Raw genomic sequence first — 21,667 nt, forward strand, 5'->3', positions numbered from 1 at the left:
AAGAAGACAAATAAAGTATTTTGAACAAAGAATGGATGTAACTTATTTATCCTTGACACACCATAGTTGTTATAGCACGAATGTTGTGTTTCATGAACATTTAGCCCAATTCCAAGTAAAGTATGTAACGTTTTTATATATGACTGACAATTTTAACGAATCATAAAGGACCACTGTGTTGAATCAATCGGCAATCTTGACATATTTGCCACCAATGGTGTTAGCGTCGACTTTCAACCCACAGCATCTGGTCTTGAGGCGAGCACTCTGACCACTAAAATGAACATAAAACTTGGCTGTTGGATAGCTATAGTGCCCTTGACTAAAAAAATTAAGTCATTTTAAACGAGTGGAAACAAAAGGTTGTTTTGTGTGTCTTCAAGTGGTAACACTTTCTTAAAGACTCCAAAAATTTGCATTTCTAAGCATTTTTAAAACAACTCATTCTTTCTTTCCTTTTTATTTACATGCGCGTGAAAACGTCAGCTAAGCACCAAAAATGTCATCATTTTAACCTTAATTCATTTAAAGCGATAGCAACAAATTCGACCATACTGCAAATGATTAAGGTTTTCTTTATGAGAAGGATGTTATAGGGAAAAAAATTCTAGGAGCATGTGTACTGACTTCTGCGTAATTCATATCGCGCTCCAGTTAAAACACAGGGTTCGCCCCAACAACGAAAAGTGGATTCGCTGAAAAGTCACAGTGCCCAAGCTAAAAAAGAAACAAGAAAGATCACCCTGCGCGATGTATTTTGAAAGTGATGATACGTTGGTAGCAGCACGAAACAATAATGGGCGGTCGAGAGCAAATACTTTTCAAAAACCAAATCCGCTTTAGAGGGAACCCTGTCTTTGAAATAAGCGGAACAAGACTTATGGAGGGCTGTGAAAAAATAAAATGAAAATAAAACTGGAGAAAAACAGCTTAATTGCAGATCTATATATGGTTACTATGACAAAAACGTCATGTAAAACTTTTAGCAATTTAAAATGGTTTTATGATGGTTAAATTCGCTGTTTTGATGACCACTAATTGTACTGTTTGTAAAAATATTTGCTTGATGTGTGTCAGCTGTCTCAGTATAAAAGTGTGTGGGAGTGTATGTACAGCGCATGAAACATAAAAATAAGAAACTTCTGCACTTAACATGGACTTTTCCATTTAAACAAGCGTAGATACCTCTGTGGAGCTGGCAGAAAAAAAGGCGAAAACATTTTGCCGTAAAAATGAAAAGGAGTTAATTTGTTGTGTTGGAACATGATGTGAGAGACTCCATGCTCGCCGTCGAGGGTCGCTTTTCCTCCCATTGCTCAACTTCCATGAAACACGAGTCTGATTTCCTTAATTTCTTCGCTTTGAAATTCACGCCGTTATTTTCACTGCGTTTCGAACGCTCGTCAGTTTTATCATTGTTTTCTTCTCCGTTGGGTGAGTGTCCTTCTACATCGTTGGAAGATCGCAACATCTTTTGATTCATCTTCTCTTCTTCGTCACTCGTCCCATCTTTACTGATTCTTCTTTCTTTACTCACTCGATCTTTCTCTCTCTGGTTCCGACTTCTTTTACGACGTTCTCTCACTTCTACACCAACCATGAACAGAAAAGATAAAAATGCACAAAAATTACAACAATTTGACTTTCTAAGCTTGACTAAAACTTGCACCTGTCCAAAGTTGCAAAAACCTCGGCACATCCCTACTTACAACTCACACCCTGTTCTCTCTAATCCACTCCAACCACAAACAATCTCACCTTTCTCCTCAGATGAAGCGACATCAGCCTCGTAATCTTCGTTTCTTGCACCATGTGACAACTGTGATTGTGATGAAACAACCATCGATTCCACACTACTCTGTGCTGCCTCTTTTGGTGGCAATGAAAAAAGCTCTGTAGCTCCGTTGGGTGGTTGGATTCCACCATTCACTGACATTGATATTTTGCTGCAAGAAAAAATTGTAAGGATTTTTTAAATTTAAAAAAATTTTTTTTTTTAATTTTTAGTAACATTTGTTGTTTTCATTTTTAAGATGCTTTAGTTATAAGTGGATAGCGAGCAGAAGGTGTATGAGGCCAACCTAAAAATTCGTCCGGCCATGCACTGTCACTCTATGAGTAATGACTACAATATACCATTTTTTCTAAAAAATAAAAAATAAATTTCATTAGATTAACCAAAAATCTTCTGCCACCTTTCATCATCTGATTGGTCGCTGTTCGGAGCTTCATATTCATAATCGCTCGTGCGTAACGTGTCAACTCCCTCGTCACCAAAACGTAACCTTACATTTTCTTTAACCAATCTGTTACATGAAAATAATATAAAACGTTCAGGACAGAATAGAAATATTATAAAAGGATGTTGATCACTGGATAGAAATAGTATATAATAAAAAACATATAATGAGATGTTTATGATAGGTTAGTCAAGTTCAAGCATTCAAATTTTTTTGAATTGATTAGTAGGAAAAGTTAGTTTTTAAAGTGTTTCTGGTAGTATTCTTGCAGCTATTTGTTGTTAATGAGATCGTATTTTGTCGATTAAACTATTGTTAACTGCACAAATAATGAAATGAACCGGTATTTAAAAACAACACAAACCGTTCATTCTCTTGTTGTAAAGCTTCCAGTTGTTCTTGTACAGTCTGCATTTTTATTGAATATGAGTTTGTGATAGTTTTCTCCTCAGCCAGTCTATCCTGCATCATAAAGAGACAATTATAAAATCCCTACAGGAATAATTTTAAATTCACAATGATTCGAAAGCCTCTTAGGCTTTTACTCCTGGTAGTAAAATGTTCGCGATGACAAATGGTGACGATCGTAAAGTTAGATTTCTGGAAAATTTGTTTTGGTCACCAAAAACAGGAGAGCAGAATTCTTCACAATTTTTCTGGCAAATTCCTAATTTTATGAGTATGAGAAAACTATACAGTTAGTCTTTCTGTATAATGAACAATTTGTTCCTTTAATATTTAAGACATGCCCTAACAATCCAGGGTACTAAGGCTTTCCTGCTTAATTTCAAGATCATATCCGGTTTGAAATATTGAAGCTAAGCATCAAGTAACAGCAGCTGTTTTAAATGGTCGAACTAACCTTACAGTTACAAAAGGCGTAATACGAAAGTAATTTTTGAGTTTTACCAGAATCCAACAAAACAGTGAATAAATTCGAGATTAGAATTTCAGGTACTTTTGTTTGGTAAATGGAAAAGGTATAAAAGTACTGTTTTAAACAAAACATGCCGATAACACATCACTAAATAATACACCCAAAATAAAAATGGCAATAATGTGTATGAAGTTGACATAGTTTAGTCCGTAAAAGAACATTCAACATTTGATTGTAACCTGTAAGTAACTGAGATTGCGTTCCAAATTAATATGCTCTTGAACCAAATCATTTCTTGACATGATGGATAAGTTTTCTTCTTGCACTCTTTCATATGTTTCCGAAAAATCCTGGCGAAAATCGAAAAAAAAATTATTTAAAAAAAAAAGTATTTTTTGTATCTTTTATTAAATTATTATTTTATTACCAAATTCATAGGTTTTAGAAAACTCCTGGCGAAATCGCAAAATTTGAATTTTTTTAAACAATAAACTGTGTTTTTTTGTTTTTTTTTAAATATTAATTTAGTACCAAGTTTAAAACTTCTATTGTATGAGGCCAAGGCTAATCATAGCAATAAAGAAGGCAAAAAGCTATACTAATCCGGCTGGACTAAGCAAAAAAAACTTACTTAAAATAATACTGTACAACATGAATACCTGAGATATGAACTCTGGCGCCATGTGTGGTGAGTCTGTATAATCTGTTTCCACAGCAGGTGAGCCAACGTGATTCACCATTGAATGAGCTCCTGATGTAGAGGATACTCCACCATCTGTGGAAAAAATGGAAATTACTAATTATTGTCAAGAAACTTAAGTTTAGGTGGACAAATTGAAGTCAGTGGGTTTTAACCTGATATTCGTCAAAGAAGTATCATTTTTTAATCTTGGTCATTAATGAAGTACCATGTAATGGCATAACTTGTATATACTTATTATGCTTGGTATTTTAAAGGGCAAAAGAAGAATACATAAGGTTAAAAATGTGTAATTCGAAATAATGTCTTGATTCAAAAATAATGTCTTGCTACAAACCATACATTGTGGTTTTATTAGTTGTTAATAAACTGTAAGGAGTCATTGTGTTGGAGCATTGACTTTCAGGTGACTGACAAGGCTGGGACTTCAACCCAGTACCTGGTACTCTAATTATACAGCTACACAAACTACAAGTTAACCACAGCAATGTTCATGCAAACAGTAGCTGAAATAAATGTCTTGGGAGTGGAAAAACAAAATCGTAGGTATCACGTTATACACAGCTTGTATGCAAATAATTCGCGAGAAATAATTTAATACCGCACATATGCTAATATGCTTACAAACAACATCAAAACAAAATATTGTTTCCTAAATATTATACTTAGAAAAAACAGGCCTTAAAATATCTTTCAACTTAATTTATAGATAAAACTTTTCAAATTTCCTTGAAATTTTTTTAAATTGAGAATTTTTTAATAAACAAACAAAAAAAGGTAGTATGATTAAAATAAACAGAGATAGTTATATTTGTAGTAACCAGTATGATGGCAATACTTGTGGGAGGTGTTATGCGTATGGAGAAAAATTGCATTTTTATGAACTGAAATGTCAATACTTGCACATGGATAGTAAGATACACCTGTTTATATTATAACACCAGCTTGAAGGCTACATTTCATTATTTTATTAATTTTCGTCTTTAAATTAAGATCTTACAACTTACAAGAACAGCTAAGTTGTCCAAATGTATATTGTAAAAAGTTAAGCAAATATATTATTAGTTAAAACTGATCAAAAATAAACAAATAAAAATAACTCATGCTAAGTACTTTTATTGTATTTTTACCTGCATTTTCAGATGAATCCACATTTTGATTCCGGTTATTGTAATTGTCTGTGATGTATATAACACATTTATTGATAAATAAAATGTATTTTATATAATATTAATAGTTAAATAACCTAATTTTAATAATTGATTGAATTCATTTTAAATTCAACATAATAGTGTATTCTAGATGTAATTTTAGACTCTTATGACGTATAAATTTTTTTATTCGGCCGGAATATTTTTTAAATAAAACCACAATTCCTAAGTACCTAAAATATCAACAAAACAATTTCCAATAAAAGTGGAAAACAAAAATTTATATATGTAAACAAACAAAACAAAAATTGAAAATAATTATACTGACCATAATGATCATCGTCTGCTTCATAATTGTCATGTTCAGCCATAATAAACTGAGTTGTATTATACGGAGCAACTGGACGCCCTGTGTATACAAATTATTATTTTCCTACAACTCTTTTAGAGTGAAAAACTAAAATATCCTTTATCGAAAAAAGATTTTTTCTAAAAGATTAGTTTTTTCTATAAAATATGTTTTAACTTGTTGTTAGAGTAAATAGAGCCCATAATATTCTTATTGTATTTATAATGAAGGGCCTGTTATGAAACATATTACAATAAAAAAATATGTAATAAAACAATATATTGCCTCGTTTAATCATTTCTCCTCTCATGCGATCAGCTCTTACTTGTTCTCTCTCTTCTGCTTCACGTTTTTCCTGAGAATTCATACAAAAAATGTTTAGATATTCTTTTTGTAATAGAAAACTTTCAAAGAAAAACTGCATAGTTTTTCTTATATTATGTACTCGTCAAAATTTTCCATAGGAAAATAAGGTTAATGTAATTATTTTCCCTTAGGTTTGTCCCATCCATATTTTAGAAGCTACTATGTTTAAATTACCATATTTATTTATAAACATTAAAATAGCAGACTTTTTATCTATTCAGCACAAATAAATAAACATGCTGAAACAACAAATCTTAATAGCTATTATAAAAGGTAACTGTTGGGTCAGCAACTACAAGATCAAGTCAGGTGAAAATTGAAAGGTAAGGTATCACTTAATCGTTTCAGCAGATTTTCTGACATCTCTGTCTTATATCAAACTGCTACAGAGTAAGTGATTTGCATTCTTTTTGTTCAACTAAAAAAAATTTGTATATAATATATATAAATATATATATATTTTTTCCATAAAAATTTAACAAGAAATTTTCTATGTATACCACAAATTGGTTCAAGCACTGCAATTAACTTTATAGCAGGCAAAATCGTTATAAAACACACATATCGTTATAATGCGAATTTATATTCTGCACATGTGCTTTGTATGCACAAAGATAAATGCCATGTTTTGTAGACGGGTTGTTTGTTTACTATGTCGTAAATCCTTTTCTTCGAACAAATATTAATAATGTTTCATTGTTGGAGGTAAGTCTTACAATTTCATTAATTTAGGTAATTTAAGTTAAGGTCAAGAAATCATTTCACTTGTTTCCACAGTTTACAGAACTAAGTATTGCATGCAAAATTGCATTTAAAGTATATAATGTATTTTATTTAAGTTAAATATCCTTTATTTCTTACTTCCCATGTCATCTTAGAATATGGTTTCCATTTCCGTCGTTTCTTAGATGGCTTCCGTCTATGGTGATGATTTTTCTTCGCATTACCAACATCGGCAATATCAGTAGCCGGGTCGCTGGAAACGGGGCGATGATTCCCGGCGAAATGCGTTTCAGTTCCCGATGTCTCGCAATCGGCATCGGTTGCTGCCGGATCCATTCTCATAACATCGGTGGCCATTGCTTAAGTGAAAATTTATTTCAGTATCTACGGCTCTGGGAAAATGGACACTTCCACGAGCGATCCAAAAAATAACACCTCGACACCGCTGAAAATTCGTCTGTTATGACCAACGCAGCGAGTTCACTTGTTTATATTAGCACGCCTCGATGACCACGCCGCTCAGCCATGCGTGATCATACATGTCTTATTGGGGGGCGTTTCTTACTTAACCAGTTACCTTTACTGTTAATAAATAAATAAATGGATGGCGATTTTTTTGTGTAATGTAACTTACTATACGCAAATTTTTACTTTTCAGTTATTATTGTAAAGCAGAATGCTGTAGAATGTTTACAAAATGTATGACGTCACTACATAATAAATCTATTATATAATACGTCATTCACTGATATAATCAGTTTTAAACTTATAAAGTTGTGTAAATAAGTTGCAGCACTATTTAATGCCTAATTTACACAAATTTAGTGCAACTTTACATAGGTTAATTGCACCACCTAGCGAAATCAAGGTAGTTTCGTTTTTGGTTGTAAATATGTGAAGTGTTGTTGGCTATTTTTAGAAACGGAAATAATATCTTCTTTTTAATTTTCTTTTAAAAATGTTATATAGAATCCGCAAAATGTTCCATATTTTTCTAAGTGAGACATGTTTTTCTTTAGTTTAGATTTAACTGTTTAGTTTAAGGATATGGTGGCTTTGGCTTACGTAATACAATTGGCTGTTTTCTTCTTAATTTAGTTTGTTGTTAAATCTGTAAGTTTAAATAAGTAAATATGGCGGAGTTGCAAATGCTATTGGAACAAGAGATTCCAGCTGGTCGAAATGCTTTGCTCGATAGTCATAATAACTTGAAGAAAGTGGCAACATATTGCCAACAACGATATATTGAGGTAAAATGTTTTATAACCAATGACGATAAATTATTAAACCGTGCTAGTGAAGAATCTTCCCCCCCACCTTATTTGCTAACCACTAACTCCCTAACCATCAACACCTAACCACCAACACTTTCCACCAGCCTACTCTGCTATGTACCAAAAGATTCTTCACCAGTGCCTATTAAACTTGTGTAAATTTAGCTTAATGGAATACAATAAATAGTTTACTTATTTGTAAGTCTATCATCTTTATTTAGCATATAATATCTGTAAGACTGTAACCGCTTGCATGAGTAATGGGCCAAGTCGGCCAACTAGTCCTAAATCACAGGTCTCTCGCTGTAAAGAAGCTTACCTGTATGGAAAACAACTTTTGTAAATATGCTCTTAACTTTAACATATTCTGTGTATGCTTTTTGACAGGACCCAAACAAGAAAACTGCTTTAGAGGAAACAAAGAACTACACAACTCAATCTCTTGCGTCGGTGGCTTATCAAATTAATACATTGGCCAGCAATATGCTACAAATGCTTGATATTCAAGCAGCACAACTTAACTCTATGGATTCTGCTATCAATAACATTTCACAGGTATACACTGTGTTTGTAAACTGTTTTGTGTAACTAGACATAATCTATATGCTAGATAGTTTTTTATGGCATTAGGTTAAACAAACATGACTGTTAATTATTATATTCCGGTAAATTTTATCCTTAACGTATTTTAACAACTGTCATTTTGCTGTGAAGTCCCTTTTTTTTAAATAAAGCAATCAGAGGTATAAATAAACTTATGGACAAAAATATGTTATGTAAATTTCACATGTGTACCACTACCATCGCATGTCTGTTTAAATTTTTCAGACTGTTGACATCCACAAAGAAAAAGTGGCACGCAGGGAAATAGGTTTGCTAACAACCAACAAAATCATTACTCGCTCGCATCAAATTGTGGCTCCAACTACTCAAGACAGGTAAGTAGTATGCAGAATTGCAGATGTTTAGAAGTAAATACAAGTATGTAGAATATAGGCTAAAAACATAATCAAAGCTGGCTGTATTTATGAAGTTAAAGATAATATTAGAGAATATTATATCACATCTTTGACACAATCAAATTTGAAATTTAATAATTTATCCTATTTTCTGTTTAAATAATTATAAATGTTACTTCACAAGATTTAGATTTTTACCAAAACACTTATAAGAACAACGATTGGTACCTTTTATTAGTTTTGTTCTTTAGTTCATTTTAATTTTTATGCTAATCTCTGGTGAAACCTTTAGTCCTTCTTTTCTAAATCTTTTTACTAACCTAAGCTACTTATTCCAGACCAGTTAAATATGTAAGAAAACCAGTTGATTACACTGAGTTAGATGACATTGGACATGGAGTTAAACTCAACTCACAACCAAATGCTGGGACCATGAGAAGACCATCTGCTGTAAGCACAAAGAAAACTCAAAGTCCTTCTGAAGGGTAAGATTTAGATATAAATACATTAAAGTTCTTTAATTATATTATAAATTTATATATTTATATAACATTGTATAAAAAGTACCTTTTCTCTATTTATTCATGAAATTTATTCATTATTTTAGTTTCATGACATTTTATTCTAATAGGCTACGTTTTAATGGTTTTAAATTCCTTTAATTTTACATATATATATATAAAATTGTTTAAAAGTATATAATATACCGTTTTCTTTATTTACAGCTGAAATTATTTTTTTAGTTTTATGATATATATATATATTATTTTAACAGTTTATTTCAATAGTCTACAGGTAATGTTTTTTATAGTGTCATATTTTGTTTATAACTGTCCTTCCTCTTGTGTAGGATGTTGAACAACCTTTTTATTTTCCTGCTTAAACTTACTTCAAAAAGAAAATATCTCCATTGTATATCATCAAAGATTAAAATCAATAATTTACTTTTTCACAGTGGTTCCAAACGTGATAGTTTGAAAAGCAATGTCAGTGGTTATGGAACTCTACGCCCTGTTAAAGCACCGACTGTACCACAAGAGTATAGCCAAAGTAAGTCAATATATTTCTTTGTTCAAATTGATTTCTGGGTAAACAATAATAACCATGCATGGTTTTAAACTAAATCAGAAATTTATCAAAATCTGGTGGGTGAACAATTATATTTTTATGTTAAAATTCTGTCTAAAAAGATAAAAAAAATAACGATTTTAAGTTTAATTTCCGCAAAGCTTGTTATAAAGTCAGTGATTTTTATTTTTTAACCTGATAAAAAATGTTTTTTGTTGGAGACAATAATAAATGGCAATAAAAACCAAAACAATTTACAGAGTTAGTCATTTTGTATTACAATTTCTGTATAAGGGGGTCATTCATTTATTATCTTGAAATAATGGGCCATATTGTTAGTGTATGGTTGAAAACTACTAAATTAAGCATCCCATGTTTTTTAATATAATCTCACATGAAGCAATCTCTTTAAAAATTTGCGATTAATCCGTAAGCATGTCACCTAACATAGCTACATGCATGCTTAACCTATGATTCCTTGTATCCTGGATATCGTTAGCCCGCCGATTGCCATCAATGTACAGAAACCGAACCCACTCAAACAGCAGTTCAGGCTCTGGCAGCAGGAGTTCCAGCACTGGATATTTACCGGGTACATACAGAACTACTGGTTATCCAGGGTTGCCTGCATATTCATTTATTTTTTGCTTAAAATGCTGCATTTTGTTTTTGTGCAAAAATGGATTTACACCTTGTATATTGTTTTTGGACCTATAAGTTTTGCCCAAAAAACTTTCTCTCCAACTTTTTTCATTGCATGTTTGGGACTCATGATCCATTTTACTTATCACTGCATGGGGTTTGGTTTGGTTTTCCAATTAACAATACTTACAGGTCAGCAGCAGCAAATCTTCTGAACTGTTAAATGGCCCTACTACCACTGTTAAAAGTCTGGCCATTATCGTATGTATTGCTGTGTACAGCTACAATAACCACTAACATACATAAAATATATCTAAAGAAATCTTTTACCAACTAAACCCCTCTTTGGAATGTTGAAATACCAAAGGGTCAATTATAAAGGTGTTGGAGCCATTATGAAGTTTTCTAGACAGATCAGTTTTTGAAATTAAACTAATAATTCCAAACATAAATACGCATTTTACTACAATGCCTACACCAAGTTTGCGAATTACCTTCAAACATACATGGTCCATACCTCAGCTGCACAATACTGTTTTGACAATAAGCGACACCAAGTATAAATTCCTATACTAAGTCACCCACTAACTAGTTACCATGGTAACAAAACTAGGTAGCACACCAGTGTCAAGCATGCCACCACCGCCACCACAAGCACCAACCCCACCTGCCAGCAACAATATCTCAGCCCCCCCACCACCGCCTCCGCCAGGTACACACTGTGTTTTTTCACGTTGGTGTTAACTTTAACAAACAGTACCCTCGATATGGCTGTTTACTCAGTCGTAAAAACTAACTGAACCAGAATATCTAACATTCTATGTGGGTGAGGTCTCACAGCAATGCGCCACATGGTTTGTAGGATTTAGGCCAGGTTTCGCTTGGCCCATTACCCCTAGAATATCTTTCATGTGGGAAATTTACCAATTAGAAAGAATACAATATTTTACTTTGGTTTTTCTGAAATTCGATAAAAATTATTAACTCCCATGCTTCACGCAGACATAAAAGGTATAGAGGTAAAAATATCTTGCATTAGTAAAATATAGTAATTTAAATAAATGCAATATTTCCCTTCAATTTACTGTACTTTTTTAAAATAAAAATTCGGTTTAAAATTTACTGAACTAATTTTCGAAACCTATTTTTAAACTTGTTCCAGCCATGACATCATCCATTCCCCCTCCACCTCCCCCCATGAATTCTTCGATGCCCCCTCCCCCACCATTTGGGGCTATGTCACCCCAGGGAGTTCCCCCACCACCCCCAGTGTTGTTACCATCGGCAACAACATCCCCAGAGTCCAGCGGGGGTTATAGCACCCCAAATATTGGATATAACGGGAGGTGGGTAACAAGTTAATGTTAACTTAAAATATTAGTATTTTTTTGGCTAATGTTGTCTTAGTACTAATGTTTACTTAGTATTTTTTTCAAAATCTTTAACTATGAGAACGATATCCCCCTATTTTTCTTATGCAATATGTGATTATTAACGAATGTGATTTCAATTCAGTCTTTTATCCAAATATCTGCAACTGTAAGAATGATATTACACCCTTTTTATGGTATGTGATATCGATAGTCTTCATTCTAATTCTGTAAATATAAAACAAGGATCAACCTCTTTATTTACATGGTCGTTTTAAAAGTTGTATTTTGTTTTTGTATTATTATGTAGTTTTATAGTCAGTTCTTACTTGTCATGGATCAAAACAGGAAATCATCAAGAGTTTATTGCTATCATTTTTCAAGTTGTTAAAGTTAACTTAACATCTATGTTGTTTTGACGAACAGATAACTTTCTTTTTGAAAGGCTGGTGTTTTATAGCTGGTAATTGCTCAGTGGCAGTGACAGTGACAGTCACCCTACTGAAATAATTTGAAAAATACTAATTTAATGATCACGGTACAAAATAGGAAACAATAAATCTCATTCGTTTAAACTGTTTTCCTATTGTTAGAACTAACAACTTACATAAGGAAAACAACCATACATAATTTTTTCCTTATTTTAGAGCTCCAGTAGTTGGAGGGTCGGCAGAGAATTACGCTACTACATCAGGTTTTATAAGATTTTTATGTACATGTTTGCACGTAAATGTTGTAGGTTTTCTAACTTTTTAATTTATGTGGTGGTTGTGTAACTTGTGTTGGATAAAAATGATGCTTGCTGAGAAGAAAAATGATTAAAAGTTCAAATGTTTGTTTAATAAATTATCGGATAACCAAAACCTGGTTTTACAAATTAACTTTGATTTATCAGGTGGTGATGAATCCATGAAGAGCTTAATATTATTAATAAACGCATCTTGTTTGTCTTTCATTTCATGTTGCATGGATATGATGGATTGTCTCGCATGGTTGTTTGTCTTGCTCGAAAAAAAATCAATTTTCCAATATTCAACTGCATTGAACGCTTTTTACCCCGACAGTTATGGACTTACCACCCCCTCCCCCAGATGATTTTATGAGTTCAAGGCCCCCGTACATGGGGGTTGTGGGGAGAGTCCCCAGTTTACCCACCACTGGCTTCCCTGCTAAAATAGGTGGAGTATTTGTTATGTCAATTCCACAAAACAAAGTTTTAGGACAATAAATATTTTTTCAATTTTTTGTATTTGTTTAGTTTTCGTTGGAATGTTAAATGTTGTAAATGTATGTGGTGTTTTTTGTTCGAGGTGTCATTTATTACCAACGTGTTTTGTTTGTTATTATTATTTTTACATCTTAGTGTATAAAATTATACACAATGCTTGAGCCACGCAATGTACAGGTAGGATACAATTTTATTTCCTGTACAATTATATATCTCCGCTACTAATTTATATAGTTATAAAAACCAGATAAAAACCAGACCTGTCACAATTATTTCTCTCAAAAACAAAATTTATATATTTAGACATTATATTTTTCTGTATAAAGTATTTTTCTGAAAATTTTAACACCATTTTATGCAAAGGTGGTGTACCACCAATGGCTGGAGGAGATGTATTGCCACCACCTCCACCCTCCATGGGAACTCCATCAAGTTATGATAGTTCACCAGGAGATTACTCAACAGAGCCAAGCTGGGCACCCAAAAGTTACCTTGAAAAAGGTAAAAAGTTTTACTTTTTTTGTGATAAGTGTAACACATACGACCTCAATGTTACCAGCCACAAGCCTTGAACTCATTACCTCTGGATTAGAGGCGGGTGTACTAACCACTTTGCTACAGTGCCAGACATATATAGGGTATGGGTTTTTGAAACAGAAACCATTTTTATAGGCCATTGCTTAGAATTGCAAACTCGATAAATTATGGATGTGAATGGATGTATGTGCATTATACATAACATAGAAGGTGATATTTCATGCTTGGTTCTAACTGATTTGCGCACTTTACATGCATTTAATATATAAAAATATAAACACACATTCTGATAACATTCTTTCTCTGTTTTTTTTCAGTTGTGGTTATATACGACTATTCAGCTGAGAATTCTGATGAATTAAACTTAAAGGAAGATCAAGTAGTTTACGTTGTTCGTAAGAATGACGATGGTTGGTATGAAGGGGTTCTTGATGGGGTCACCGGGCTTTTCCCAGGAAATTATGCTGAAGCTGTCAGCACTTAAAACTTTGAATCCAGTTGTTAAGCCACATTCTCGTTGGTGCAGATGTGTGCCTTAAACACCACAACATGAATTGGTTTGTCTGTATAAAATATCATAACATGGTGATTTTGATTTGCAAATATACAAACCTTTGATACAAGCTACTGCATTATAGAGTGTTTCAATCAAACGCTAGTTCCGCATACATTTAATACACCCACACAACGTTTTAGTTGTAACTAAAAATCCCACCTTCATAAAATGCAAATTCTTTGTAATATTGGCTCTATTACTTCAAAATAGCTTCTGCTTGCTACTTTACAAAATCAAATATTCTGTTCCCAATCATTACATACTGAAGTATTATTATTGTATCAGTATGTTTTGTCTCTTTTTGTGTAGCAATGTATCTATGTAGGTGATGTGTGTATATATTAGCCCTTATCTGTATATTGTTGTATGTACTTTATAATGCTCTTCCATGCAGTGTCAAAGTTAAGCCCACTGTTAAATTTTTTGGGTTAAATATTTTAAATTTGGGGTTGGAGTTTAATTTGAAATTGTAACACTGTTTGTTTAATGCTAATCAAAATAGCCATCACACCAATCAACACATATTCAAGCCCCATTTTTTTATTTCCCTAAAAAAACAGCATCATTATTAACTTTATAAATGTCTGTTAAAAAGACTTGAAATATGATGTTTCTCAAAATGCAAAACATCTTTGTGTCATACATAATTAAATATGAGCCAAATTGACAAGTATTTATATGATAATTTTGTAAAGCACTTTTGTAGCCATTTTAATTTGGATTGTTCTGTTGTGCGCATTACTAAACATTGTAAATATATCCAGATGCATAAATCTGTGTCTAATGTTATTTGCGGTAACTTGTGACCATTTTCAAACGTGCAATGGCCGTGGTATATTAGTTTGCGTTGCCGTTAGGTGGTGTACAAGCATTAGGATGGCAACAGATGTTCATTTGCCGTCCATTCCACATTACTTAGTAACGTCGTTATATGGGCCAATCCTGGCCTAAATCTTAGGACCCATGACTTGCCACACTGCGGGGCCTCGCCCTTATTAATTAGAACGCCGTTTTGGAGTTTAAACTTGAAAAACCCTGGTCACTTTTCTAACTATCAAACATATAGTAGGGTGGGGTGAGATGGGATACCTTTTTATTTTATTTTCTCGTCCCATTTAGTAGTAAACAAAGAAGATTCAGAGAGGTATAAAACCGTATCCTCACGACTCCCATAGACCGTTCATGACTGTTCAAAACACGATCAGAATACTTGGATATTATGTGCTAAAGGTGTCCTATCTTCCCCCACTCTACTATACATACTATAAAAGCTTGATGTGTCACTTCCGTCAGCTACTCAGCTTCGTCTCGGGTTATTATTTTCAATTTAAAATGAACCAAGTATCATCAAACTATATCGAAACGTAAAATTTCGTTGATTTTGTAATAGCCTTTTATAAGCATGATTTAGTTTGCCAGCTTAGATTATGCCGCTTATGGTTGGGTAAAGTATAGATGGCTAATTATCTTTACGTAATATCACAGCCCCAACTCGACTTAGTTTAGCATGCATAGCCTTAATGAACACAGCTGCCTGTCAGATGACATATGTCAGGCAGAAATAGATTATCTCTACTGGGGATTGTGACGTAATAGAATAGGGGCGGTTCATGCAAGAACCATTTACAGGCAACGAACACACGTCACTATCTGGGGAACTATCGCTTATGGTCAATAGTACGTATCGCTGTATACGCTAGGTTTAATAGGCTGATCTGATGTAAAGTTAAGAAAGTACGTTGCTGAGCTCGAGGCTATAGCAGTGTATATATATATATGCGTGTACAATAAAATACAGTTATAACTGTTCGTTTAATCTCTGTATAATGGTCAATGGACAGTTTTCACAAAGCGCTTTTTCTTTTTATTGTTTTATACTCCTGAGCGAAGTACACAATTTGAATTGACACAATTTGCATTCGTCATTAACATACATTTCATTGCTACATAAATCATCATAGGGTTGACGAATCACGACATGACGTTTATAACTGTCTCTGCGTTTCTCAAACTCATCAAATCATAAACTGCTATACAAATACAATCTATCCCAATTTGGCAGACACACATTAACGATTACGTATACCGAACTTTGTTATTTTTATTATTTTCAGTTGAGGGTGAGGGAACTACTATTCGCATCGCTCTTTGTTTGTTAACATGAGCTGAACATGGTATATCAGGATTTAATGGTTGCGACGTATAGTAGGGTGGTCAAAGCTCCCGGCTCGTTATCGCAGCGTACACTATTTAAACCTTGAAGCTTAACTTTAAATGAATTTACTGTCGTCAGCGTGTGCGCATTTCTGTAGAAAATTCGACGGTATAACTATAACCCAATGAACACTCATTGGTTATACAGTACTACGGGGTGTATTTTAAGCAATAACAACGCTCTTTTGTATTCGCGGGGCTACGGTTACTTAATTCTGTAAATATTCTGTGTATTCATTCATTCAGGGTGGGGTAAGATGGGACACTGGAATAAAGAACATTCAAAGAATTATAAAACTAATTCCTCATGACTTTCATAAACTGTTGTTAATTGTTCAGAACACGACCAGGATATTTGGATACTGTGCGCTAAATGTGTCCCATCTTTCCCTACTCTACTATATATTGCCAAATGAGACGAGAAAAGAGGATGAGAACATGTTCTGTCATAACTATATACCTCACATGGTTCGAAATATTAGTGATTTGTGACAAAACAAAACAATTGTTTTTATTAAAGTTTTATTTGCCGACAAGAGGATTACGATTGAAAATCAGGTATACACATAACGATTGGTGCAATTAATCAGTTCTTTCTCCATACGAGTTATTAATTAGTATTGGCAAGCAAATCACATTTGCGCAAATTGTTGTCCAGGGTTCAATAGGTATGTATAATGGTGTAACGACTTTGCTACTTTCTGACTAATCAAAACACCGGTCTGATTACGAAACTTTATTTACACTTCATGCGAAAAAATTAGCTGTAATACTATAGGCTGATGATCAGACAGTTGCAAAACCGCAGTTACAAATATTTCTTTACATTCTCTATATAGATAATTGGTAAGTACTTCTAAATGAATAGGGATGGTGTCTTTGTCAAATTGCCAGTCATTTCCAGTTCTTTAGCCACTTAGAATGAGACTAATAAAAGCTGTGGAAACAAAAACAATATTAAGTGGCTTTAATTATTATTGTACTAATGTATATGTTGTTTAACAGACAGTCTAATTTGAAACTTGGGCTTAAGGCAATGCCTGTAGATTATGTAAGTAGTTATGGGTTATGTAAGTAGCACATACATGATTGCAAAAAACTATATGGCGTGGCAATGACATTTTTTTGAGTGGAATTTATTCTACTATTTTTATCAATTAAACATACATCTAAATTGAATTATTTGTAAAATTGTTAATTACAAATGAAATTATTGTGAAGTTTTCACATTTTATCTGTTGAAATGAAATGCAGAATAAATTTGACCATCCAGAGAAAATAATTCTCTTTTATTTAATAAAAGAGGGTTAGTTAAAGTTGTTTATATTCAAACACATGCAGTCATACTAAAACAAAATTCAATTGTGTGTTAGATGAAACCGGAATTGCATCAAAAAGAATTCAGAAATGTTAGCTAAGACTAAACTGGAACAGTTGGTACAAAACATTGGTCCAAACAATAATTACAAGTTTCCATTCGACAACTACTACATGCAGGTCACCTATAACATACTATAAAAGGTGAAGCTTCTTTAATTCTTATCCGCTGGCTACCATTTTGACCAGAGCTACATATGAATGAAGTGATGTTAGTAAGCTAAACATCAACACCAACAACAGTGATTGTTAAGTGATATGGTGTGTTTGGTGCGTATGAAAACTGTGATAAAACTCAACCCATTGATGGTCAATTGAGTAGTAATAAATAAATGCCCGAACCAGTATTCTTTGAAGTATTCATGTTTATACATACAACGTATAAAAATATTAATGAAATTTACTCCATTGATAGTCAGGGAAAAAAGGTTTATAGGTCAATTTTGGCCTTTTATTTTATTAAAAAATAACAAGGAAAAGGTAGTGTTCAAACTTAAGTATAAACTATTTACAGTTCAAAACATATATAAATTGTTGGCTAAGATTGTTTGCTAACATGTATATATGAATTGAATTTATAACATAGGTGGCATGAGTCTTGCTGCATACACAGTGATGTATGTGATGAATGTGCAGTAAAAGGAAAGTGGAATATTACCAGGAAGTAACAGAGTTAACCCTCAATCAGGTATTTGGAGAATGCTGTGCATAGAAGATAAGAAAGTGAGTTTGAAATTAAACAGTAGAAAGGGAAATATGTGGGAAAGTAGTTAAGTACAGTAGATGTGTGTTTACTGCTTAGTAAATGTACTACTATTTATGTGATTATTCGGACACTAGTGTGCTAGGTGTATTAATAATTGGTCGGGAAAAAAAGACAGGGTAAACGTGTTGTGGTCTGTGCAGTCTATTGTGTTGAAAACTAACAGTCTATTATATATTTAAATGGTTTTTAAATACACAGCCTCGCTAATATTACATTTATCATATGATGCATTACAACATACAAGTTAGTACTGCATATCAAACTGAAAGAGTGTTAATATTTTTACCTTCATAATTGACACAGCCGTTAGTATCTTCCTGACCAACCATAAGTTGTTCAATTTCCTCTTCATTCATTTTCTCACCTAGTTTAAAAAAAGAATGAATCAGACTAAACTAGTCATTATACTCTTAACAAAAACTTTCATGGTAAAAAATGAGGTTGGAGCTGGAGGTATCATATTTTATCAGGTGTAACTGAAAAACAACTTATGCTAGTTAATGTACTTGGTAGTATGTCAAGGAGGTCTCTTATCAAAACCATGTAACTAAGTGTTTAGGGGTTACCTATTATTACTACTAAATGTATAACTGTTTCCTTTTTAACCTGACAGAAAACCATGGCCTAAGCCAAATAAAAAAAATAAAAAAATAATATTTTTTATAAATATTTGACACAAAGTAAACTGAAATTTGATCATTAATTAGTGTTAGTTTCATAAAAGACTTATTTCTCTACACACAATTTCATAAACCCTAGCTTAAGCAAGTAGAGCAAATTATGACAACTTACCAAGAGAGGCAAGCACGTGTCTAAGTTCAGCTCCCATTACAGTTCCGTTGTTTTCTTTGTCAAAAACTCTAAGACCTTCAATGAAATCTTCAATGTTGCTCGGTACAGCTTGTCTCTTGATTTGGGCAAGCATGGGAAGGAATTCTTCGAAGGTAACGGTCTTGCTGTTGAGTTCTAAATGGAATTTAGGTATTAGTATAACATATTATTGTATTGAGGAACACATATACCAAGTCGCCATTTTCATTATAAAAAATAGCTTAGAAGGATAAAGTAAATTCAGAATAGCGATGTATATATATATATATATATATATTTTTTTTTTTGAATTTACATTAAACATTTGTGGAGTTGAAAGTTACAATTAACACAACATGCAGATAAACTTATGGCGAATGGGAAAACTGCTCACAAAATTTATTACAATGCAAAATGTGAATGCTAACATGCATCTGCCATCTAATACTATAGTTTTAAAGTTGGACTTAGTCCACCAGCAAAATACCTTCTGGTGTGGGATTGTTTAAAACCTTGGTTACTTCAGCATTGGTTGGATTTTGACCAAAAGCTCTGAAGCAATCACCCACTTCGAAATAAGCAATTTTGTCTTCGCCGGTCTTGTCGAAAAGTGAAAAGCAATCTCTGTATTCTGGGGTGTGGTGGGCAAGCAGGGGGGGTTGGGTATGGTATGAGAGGTGAAACAAAGTTTCAGAGTGAAGTGTTTTGGGTATGAAAAGCAAAGAGAAGTGGAATAAAAGTGGTGGATATAAAAGTTGGGTTAAGTATGGTATTTTACAACGTTGACACGTGCTATACATTATAAATACACCATGCTTCTGTCTTGTGATAGCATACTACATCAAACACTGCGTGTGTAGTGATTTCACAAGATGGGGTGAGGGTTACCCTCTTTCTTAGGGTTTCCAAGGACTTTGTTAACGTCGGCATTGGTGGGGTCATCACCAAGGGCACGAATAAGGCTACCAACAAGGCTGTATGGGATTTTATCCTGACCCCGATCGAAAAGCTCGAAAGCTTCTTTGAATTCTACAATGTTAATGTTAAATATACAGGAATGTTCAGCATGGTACATCAGCTTGTTAGGATTAGGGAATCACTGCTAGTTAGAAAGTTCTTTTATTAGTCATTTATAGGTTGTTATGCAGTTGTACTTGCTCTAGGTTTTGGTTAATTTTAATAGCTTGTCATGTGTGTACCAGAAAGAATTAATAATATAAACAATTAGACAACAGCAGACTACATAGTTTCATGTAAACAAAGGCAACCGGATGTGAATAGAAACCATTAACTGTTTGTGTGTTGATTATGCGCACTATGAAGTCAAGCAATTTAGGAGTAAACATTAATAGCGACACACGCCAGACTTCTAAGTTTGGATTAAGTGTTTAGTTCTAATTTGAGGGTTTGCTTTATTATTTTGTTTTACTTTAAAGCGGTCGAGCAATTAACACTACAAGCTCAAAGCCGCGCCGACCAGCGCAGCTGACGGGTATTGACCAATCAGCGGCGTGCTTGCTTTTCGCGAACTACCGACGGCGAAACCAAATAAGGAGTGCACGCGTACGCACACACACGCAGGGCGGCACTCGGCCGGTATGACGTAACGCTGATAAACGGAAGATAGACGAGATACAGCTACGATTAGTGACTTCAGCTGTTGTGTTTGAGAAAGCACAGACCGAACGAAATTCCTATTACCTACAACATTCTAGTCCCCTACAATGGTGCCAGAGCCATTTTTACCTAAACGCGCCAAATTCTGTAAAATTCTAGACACTATAACAAATTAAATTTTGCTTATTTACCTGAAAGTTGTTCGTCGGAGAAATTGCTCTGTAAAATAAACCAGTATTATTCCACAACCTAAAGTTAGTATTTACAATAATAAAATACAACTGTAAATCATACTTACCATTTTGATGTGTGGTGTTTATGTCGAATTTGGTCAAGAATTATTAATGACAAGTCCTAGGTTCCTGTTAAAACATATTTGTTTTTGTGCGTTAACAACGGTTTTGGGTCCCCGTTACTATGTCCGAATTGCGTTTAGGTCCTGGCTCATAAAAGCTTGATATGTTTTATTTCTTTATTACCACGATTTAAAACCATCACGATTCTTTTTGCTATATTGTTGTACACTTGTTTGCTTTACGAACGCGATTCGAAAAAACTAAAATGGCTGACTTGCTGTTCTGCATTTTAACGCAGTTGGTTGTCTAACGTTTAGTATTTCCATTGAGTTAATTTCCACAATACCAACTGTGCACAGCTAAATTAACATTACACTTACTATTTCCCCACCCAAGATTAAAGTAGTGCCAACTCTATCCAACGTACTCGCACACACGCAACTGTTGAGTTCGTCAAGTGAAGGACCCTAAACAAAATAAATTTGCCTTTTTCTTACTTTCTCTCAGTTGGCAAGGTCTCTCCGCTGCACTCGTGTGACGTCATGAT

At 33.5% G+C, this 21,667-nt stretch overlaps 3 protein-coding genes across 14 annotated transcripts; 1 reads left to right on the plus strand and 2 right to left on the minus strand.

The window, feature by feature from the left end:
• Positions 1-444: 444 nt before the first annotated feature.
• Positions 445-6,975, minus strand: LOC149743164 (uncharacterized). Its single transcript, XM_089882916.1, has 10 exons — positions 6,545-6,975; positions 5,603-5,672; positions 5,297-5,377; positions 4,948-4,995; positions 3,777-3,892; positions 3,357-3,467; positions 2,605-2,702; positions 2,196-2,306; positions 1,759-1,946; positions 445-1,587 (listed from the first exon to the last, which is right to left on the minus strand). The coding sequence occupies exons 1-10, from the start codon at positions 6,761-6,763 to the stop codon at positions 1,244-1,246; spliced, it is 1,386 nt and encodes a 461-aa protein (XP_089739042.1). The 5' UTR covers positions 6,764-6,975; the 3' UTR covers positions 445-1,243.
• A 441-nt stretch (positions 6,976-7,416) lies between these two features.
• LOC149743165 (abl interactor 1-like) lies at positions 7,417-14,813 on the plus strand. 6 transcript variants are annotated; one of them, XM_089882872.1, is made up of 12 exons: positions 7,417-7,656; positions 8,068-8,235; positions 8,509-8,618; positions 8,978-9,124; positions 9,595-9,689; positions 10,207-10,299; positions 10,963-11,061; positions 11,512-11,695; positions 12,367-12,413; positions 12,784-12,897; positions 13,311-13,448; positions 13,802-14,813. In XM_089882872.1, the coding sequence occupies exons 1-12, from the start codon at positions 7,540-7,542 to the stop codon at positions 13,966-13,968; spliced, it is 1,479 nt and encodes a 492-aa protein (XP_089738998.1). In that variant the 5' UTR covers positions 7,417-7,539; the 3' UTR covers positions 13,969-14,813. The 6 variants fall into 6 exon arrangements, 5 of the variants coding, with proteins under 5 accessions (XP_089738998.1, XP_089739021.1, XP_089739014.1 ...); XR_016385551.1 differs by lacking the exon at positions 13,802-14,813 and having other exon boundaries at positions 12,615-12,897; XM_089882895.1 differs by lacking the exon at positions 12,784-12,897.
• A 2,162-nt stretch (positions 14,814-16,975) lies between these two features.
• LOC149743166 (myosin light chain 3, skeletal muscle isoform-like) lies at positions 16,976-21,530 on the minus strand. 7 transcript variants are annotated; one of them, XM_089883549.1, is made up of 8 exons: positions 21,501-21,524; positions 21,123-21,186; positions 21,016-21,043; positions 19,695-19,838; positions 19,190-19,363; positions 18,684-18,761; positions 17,768-17,822; positions 16,976-17,191 (listed from the first exon to the last, which is right to left on the minus strand). In XM_089883549.1, exons 2-7 carry the CDS (start codon positions 21,123-21,125, stop codon positions 17,794-17,796), a joined length of 456 nt encoding a protein of 151 aa, XP_089739675.1. In that variant the 5' UTR covers positions 21,126-21,186; positions 21,501-21,524; the 3' UTR covers positions 16,976-17,191; positions 17,768-17,793. The 7 variants fall into 7 exon arrangements, with proteins under 7 accessions (XP_089739675.1, XP_089739690.1, XP_089739667.1 ...); XM_089883564.1 differs by having other exon boundaries at positions 17,757-17,822; XM_089883541.1 differs by lacking the exon at positions 17,768-17,822 and adding an exon at positions 18,290-18,333.
• Positions 21,531-21,667: the final 137 nt, after the last annotated feature.

The sequence above is a fragment of the Ciona robusta genome, chromosome 1 (genome assembly GCF_009617815.1).
Source record: "Ciona robusta chromosome 1, ASM961781v2".
Taxonomy (NCBI): domain Eukaryota; kingdom Metazoa; phylum Chordata; class Ascidiacea; order Phlebobranchia; family Cionidae; genus Ciona; species Ciona robusta.

What these genes read in the sequence shown, in the direction of transcription:
- LOC149743164 (XM_089882916.1), bottom strand. Translation starts at nt 6,763, where the DNA reads ATGGCCACCGATGTTATGAGAATGGATCCGGCAGCAACCGATGCCGAT. An exon ending in AGGAGAAATGATTAAACGAG is followed by an intron (nt 5,378 to 5,602) that starts GCAATATATTGT and finishes TTGTATACACAG; the next exon opens with GGCGTCCAGTTGCTCCGTAT. An exon ending in GGATTCATCTGAAAATGCAG is followed by an intron (nt 3,893 to 4,947) that starts GTAAAAATACAA and finishes TTTTTTCCACAG; the next exon opens with ATGGTGGAGTATCCTCTACA.
- LOC149743166 (XM_089883557.1), bottom strand. An exon ending in AAACAATCCCACACCAGAAG is followed by an intron (nt 19,364 to 19,694) that starts GTATTTTGCTGG and finishes AATTCCATTTAG; the next exon opens with AACTCAACAGCAAGACCGTT. An exon ending in CGGCTGTGTCAATTATGAAG is followed by an intron (nt 17,192 to 18,683) that starts GTAAAAATATTA and finishes TTGTTTCCACAG; the next exon opens with CTTTTATTAGTCTCATTCTA.
- LOC149743165 (XM_089882872.1), top strand. Translation starts at nt 7,540, where the DNA reads ATGGCGGAGTTGCAAATGCTATTGGAACAAGAGATTCCAGCTGGTCGA. An exon ending in ACCACAAGAGTATAGCCAAA is followed by an intron (nt 9,690 to 10,206) that starts GTAAGTCAATAT and finishes GGATATCGTTAG; the next exon opens with CCCGCCGATTGCCATCAATG. An exon ending in CAAAAGTTACCTTGAAAAAG is followed by an intron (nt 13,449 to 13,801) that starts GTAAAAAGTTTT and finishes GTTTTTTTTCAG; the next exon opens with TTGTGGTTATATACGACTAT.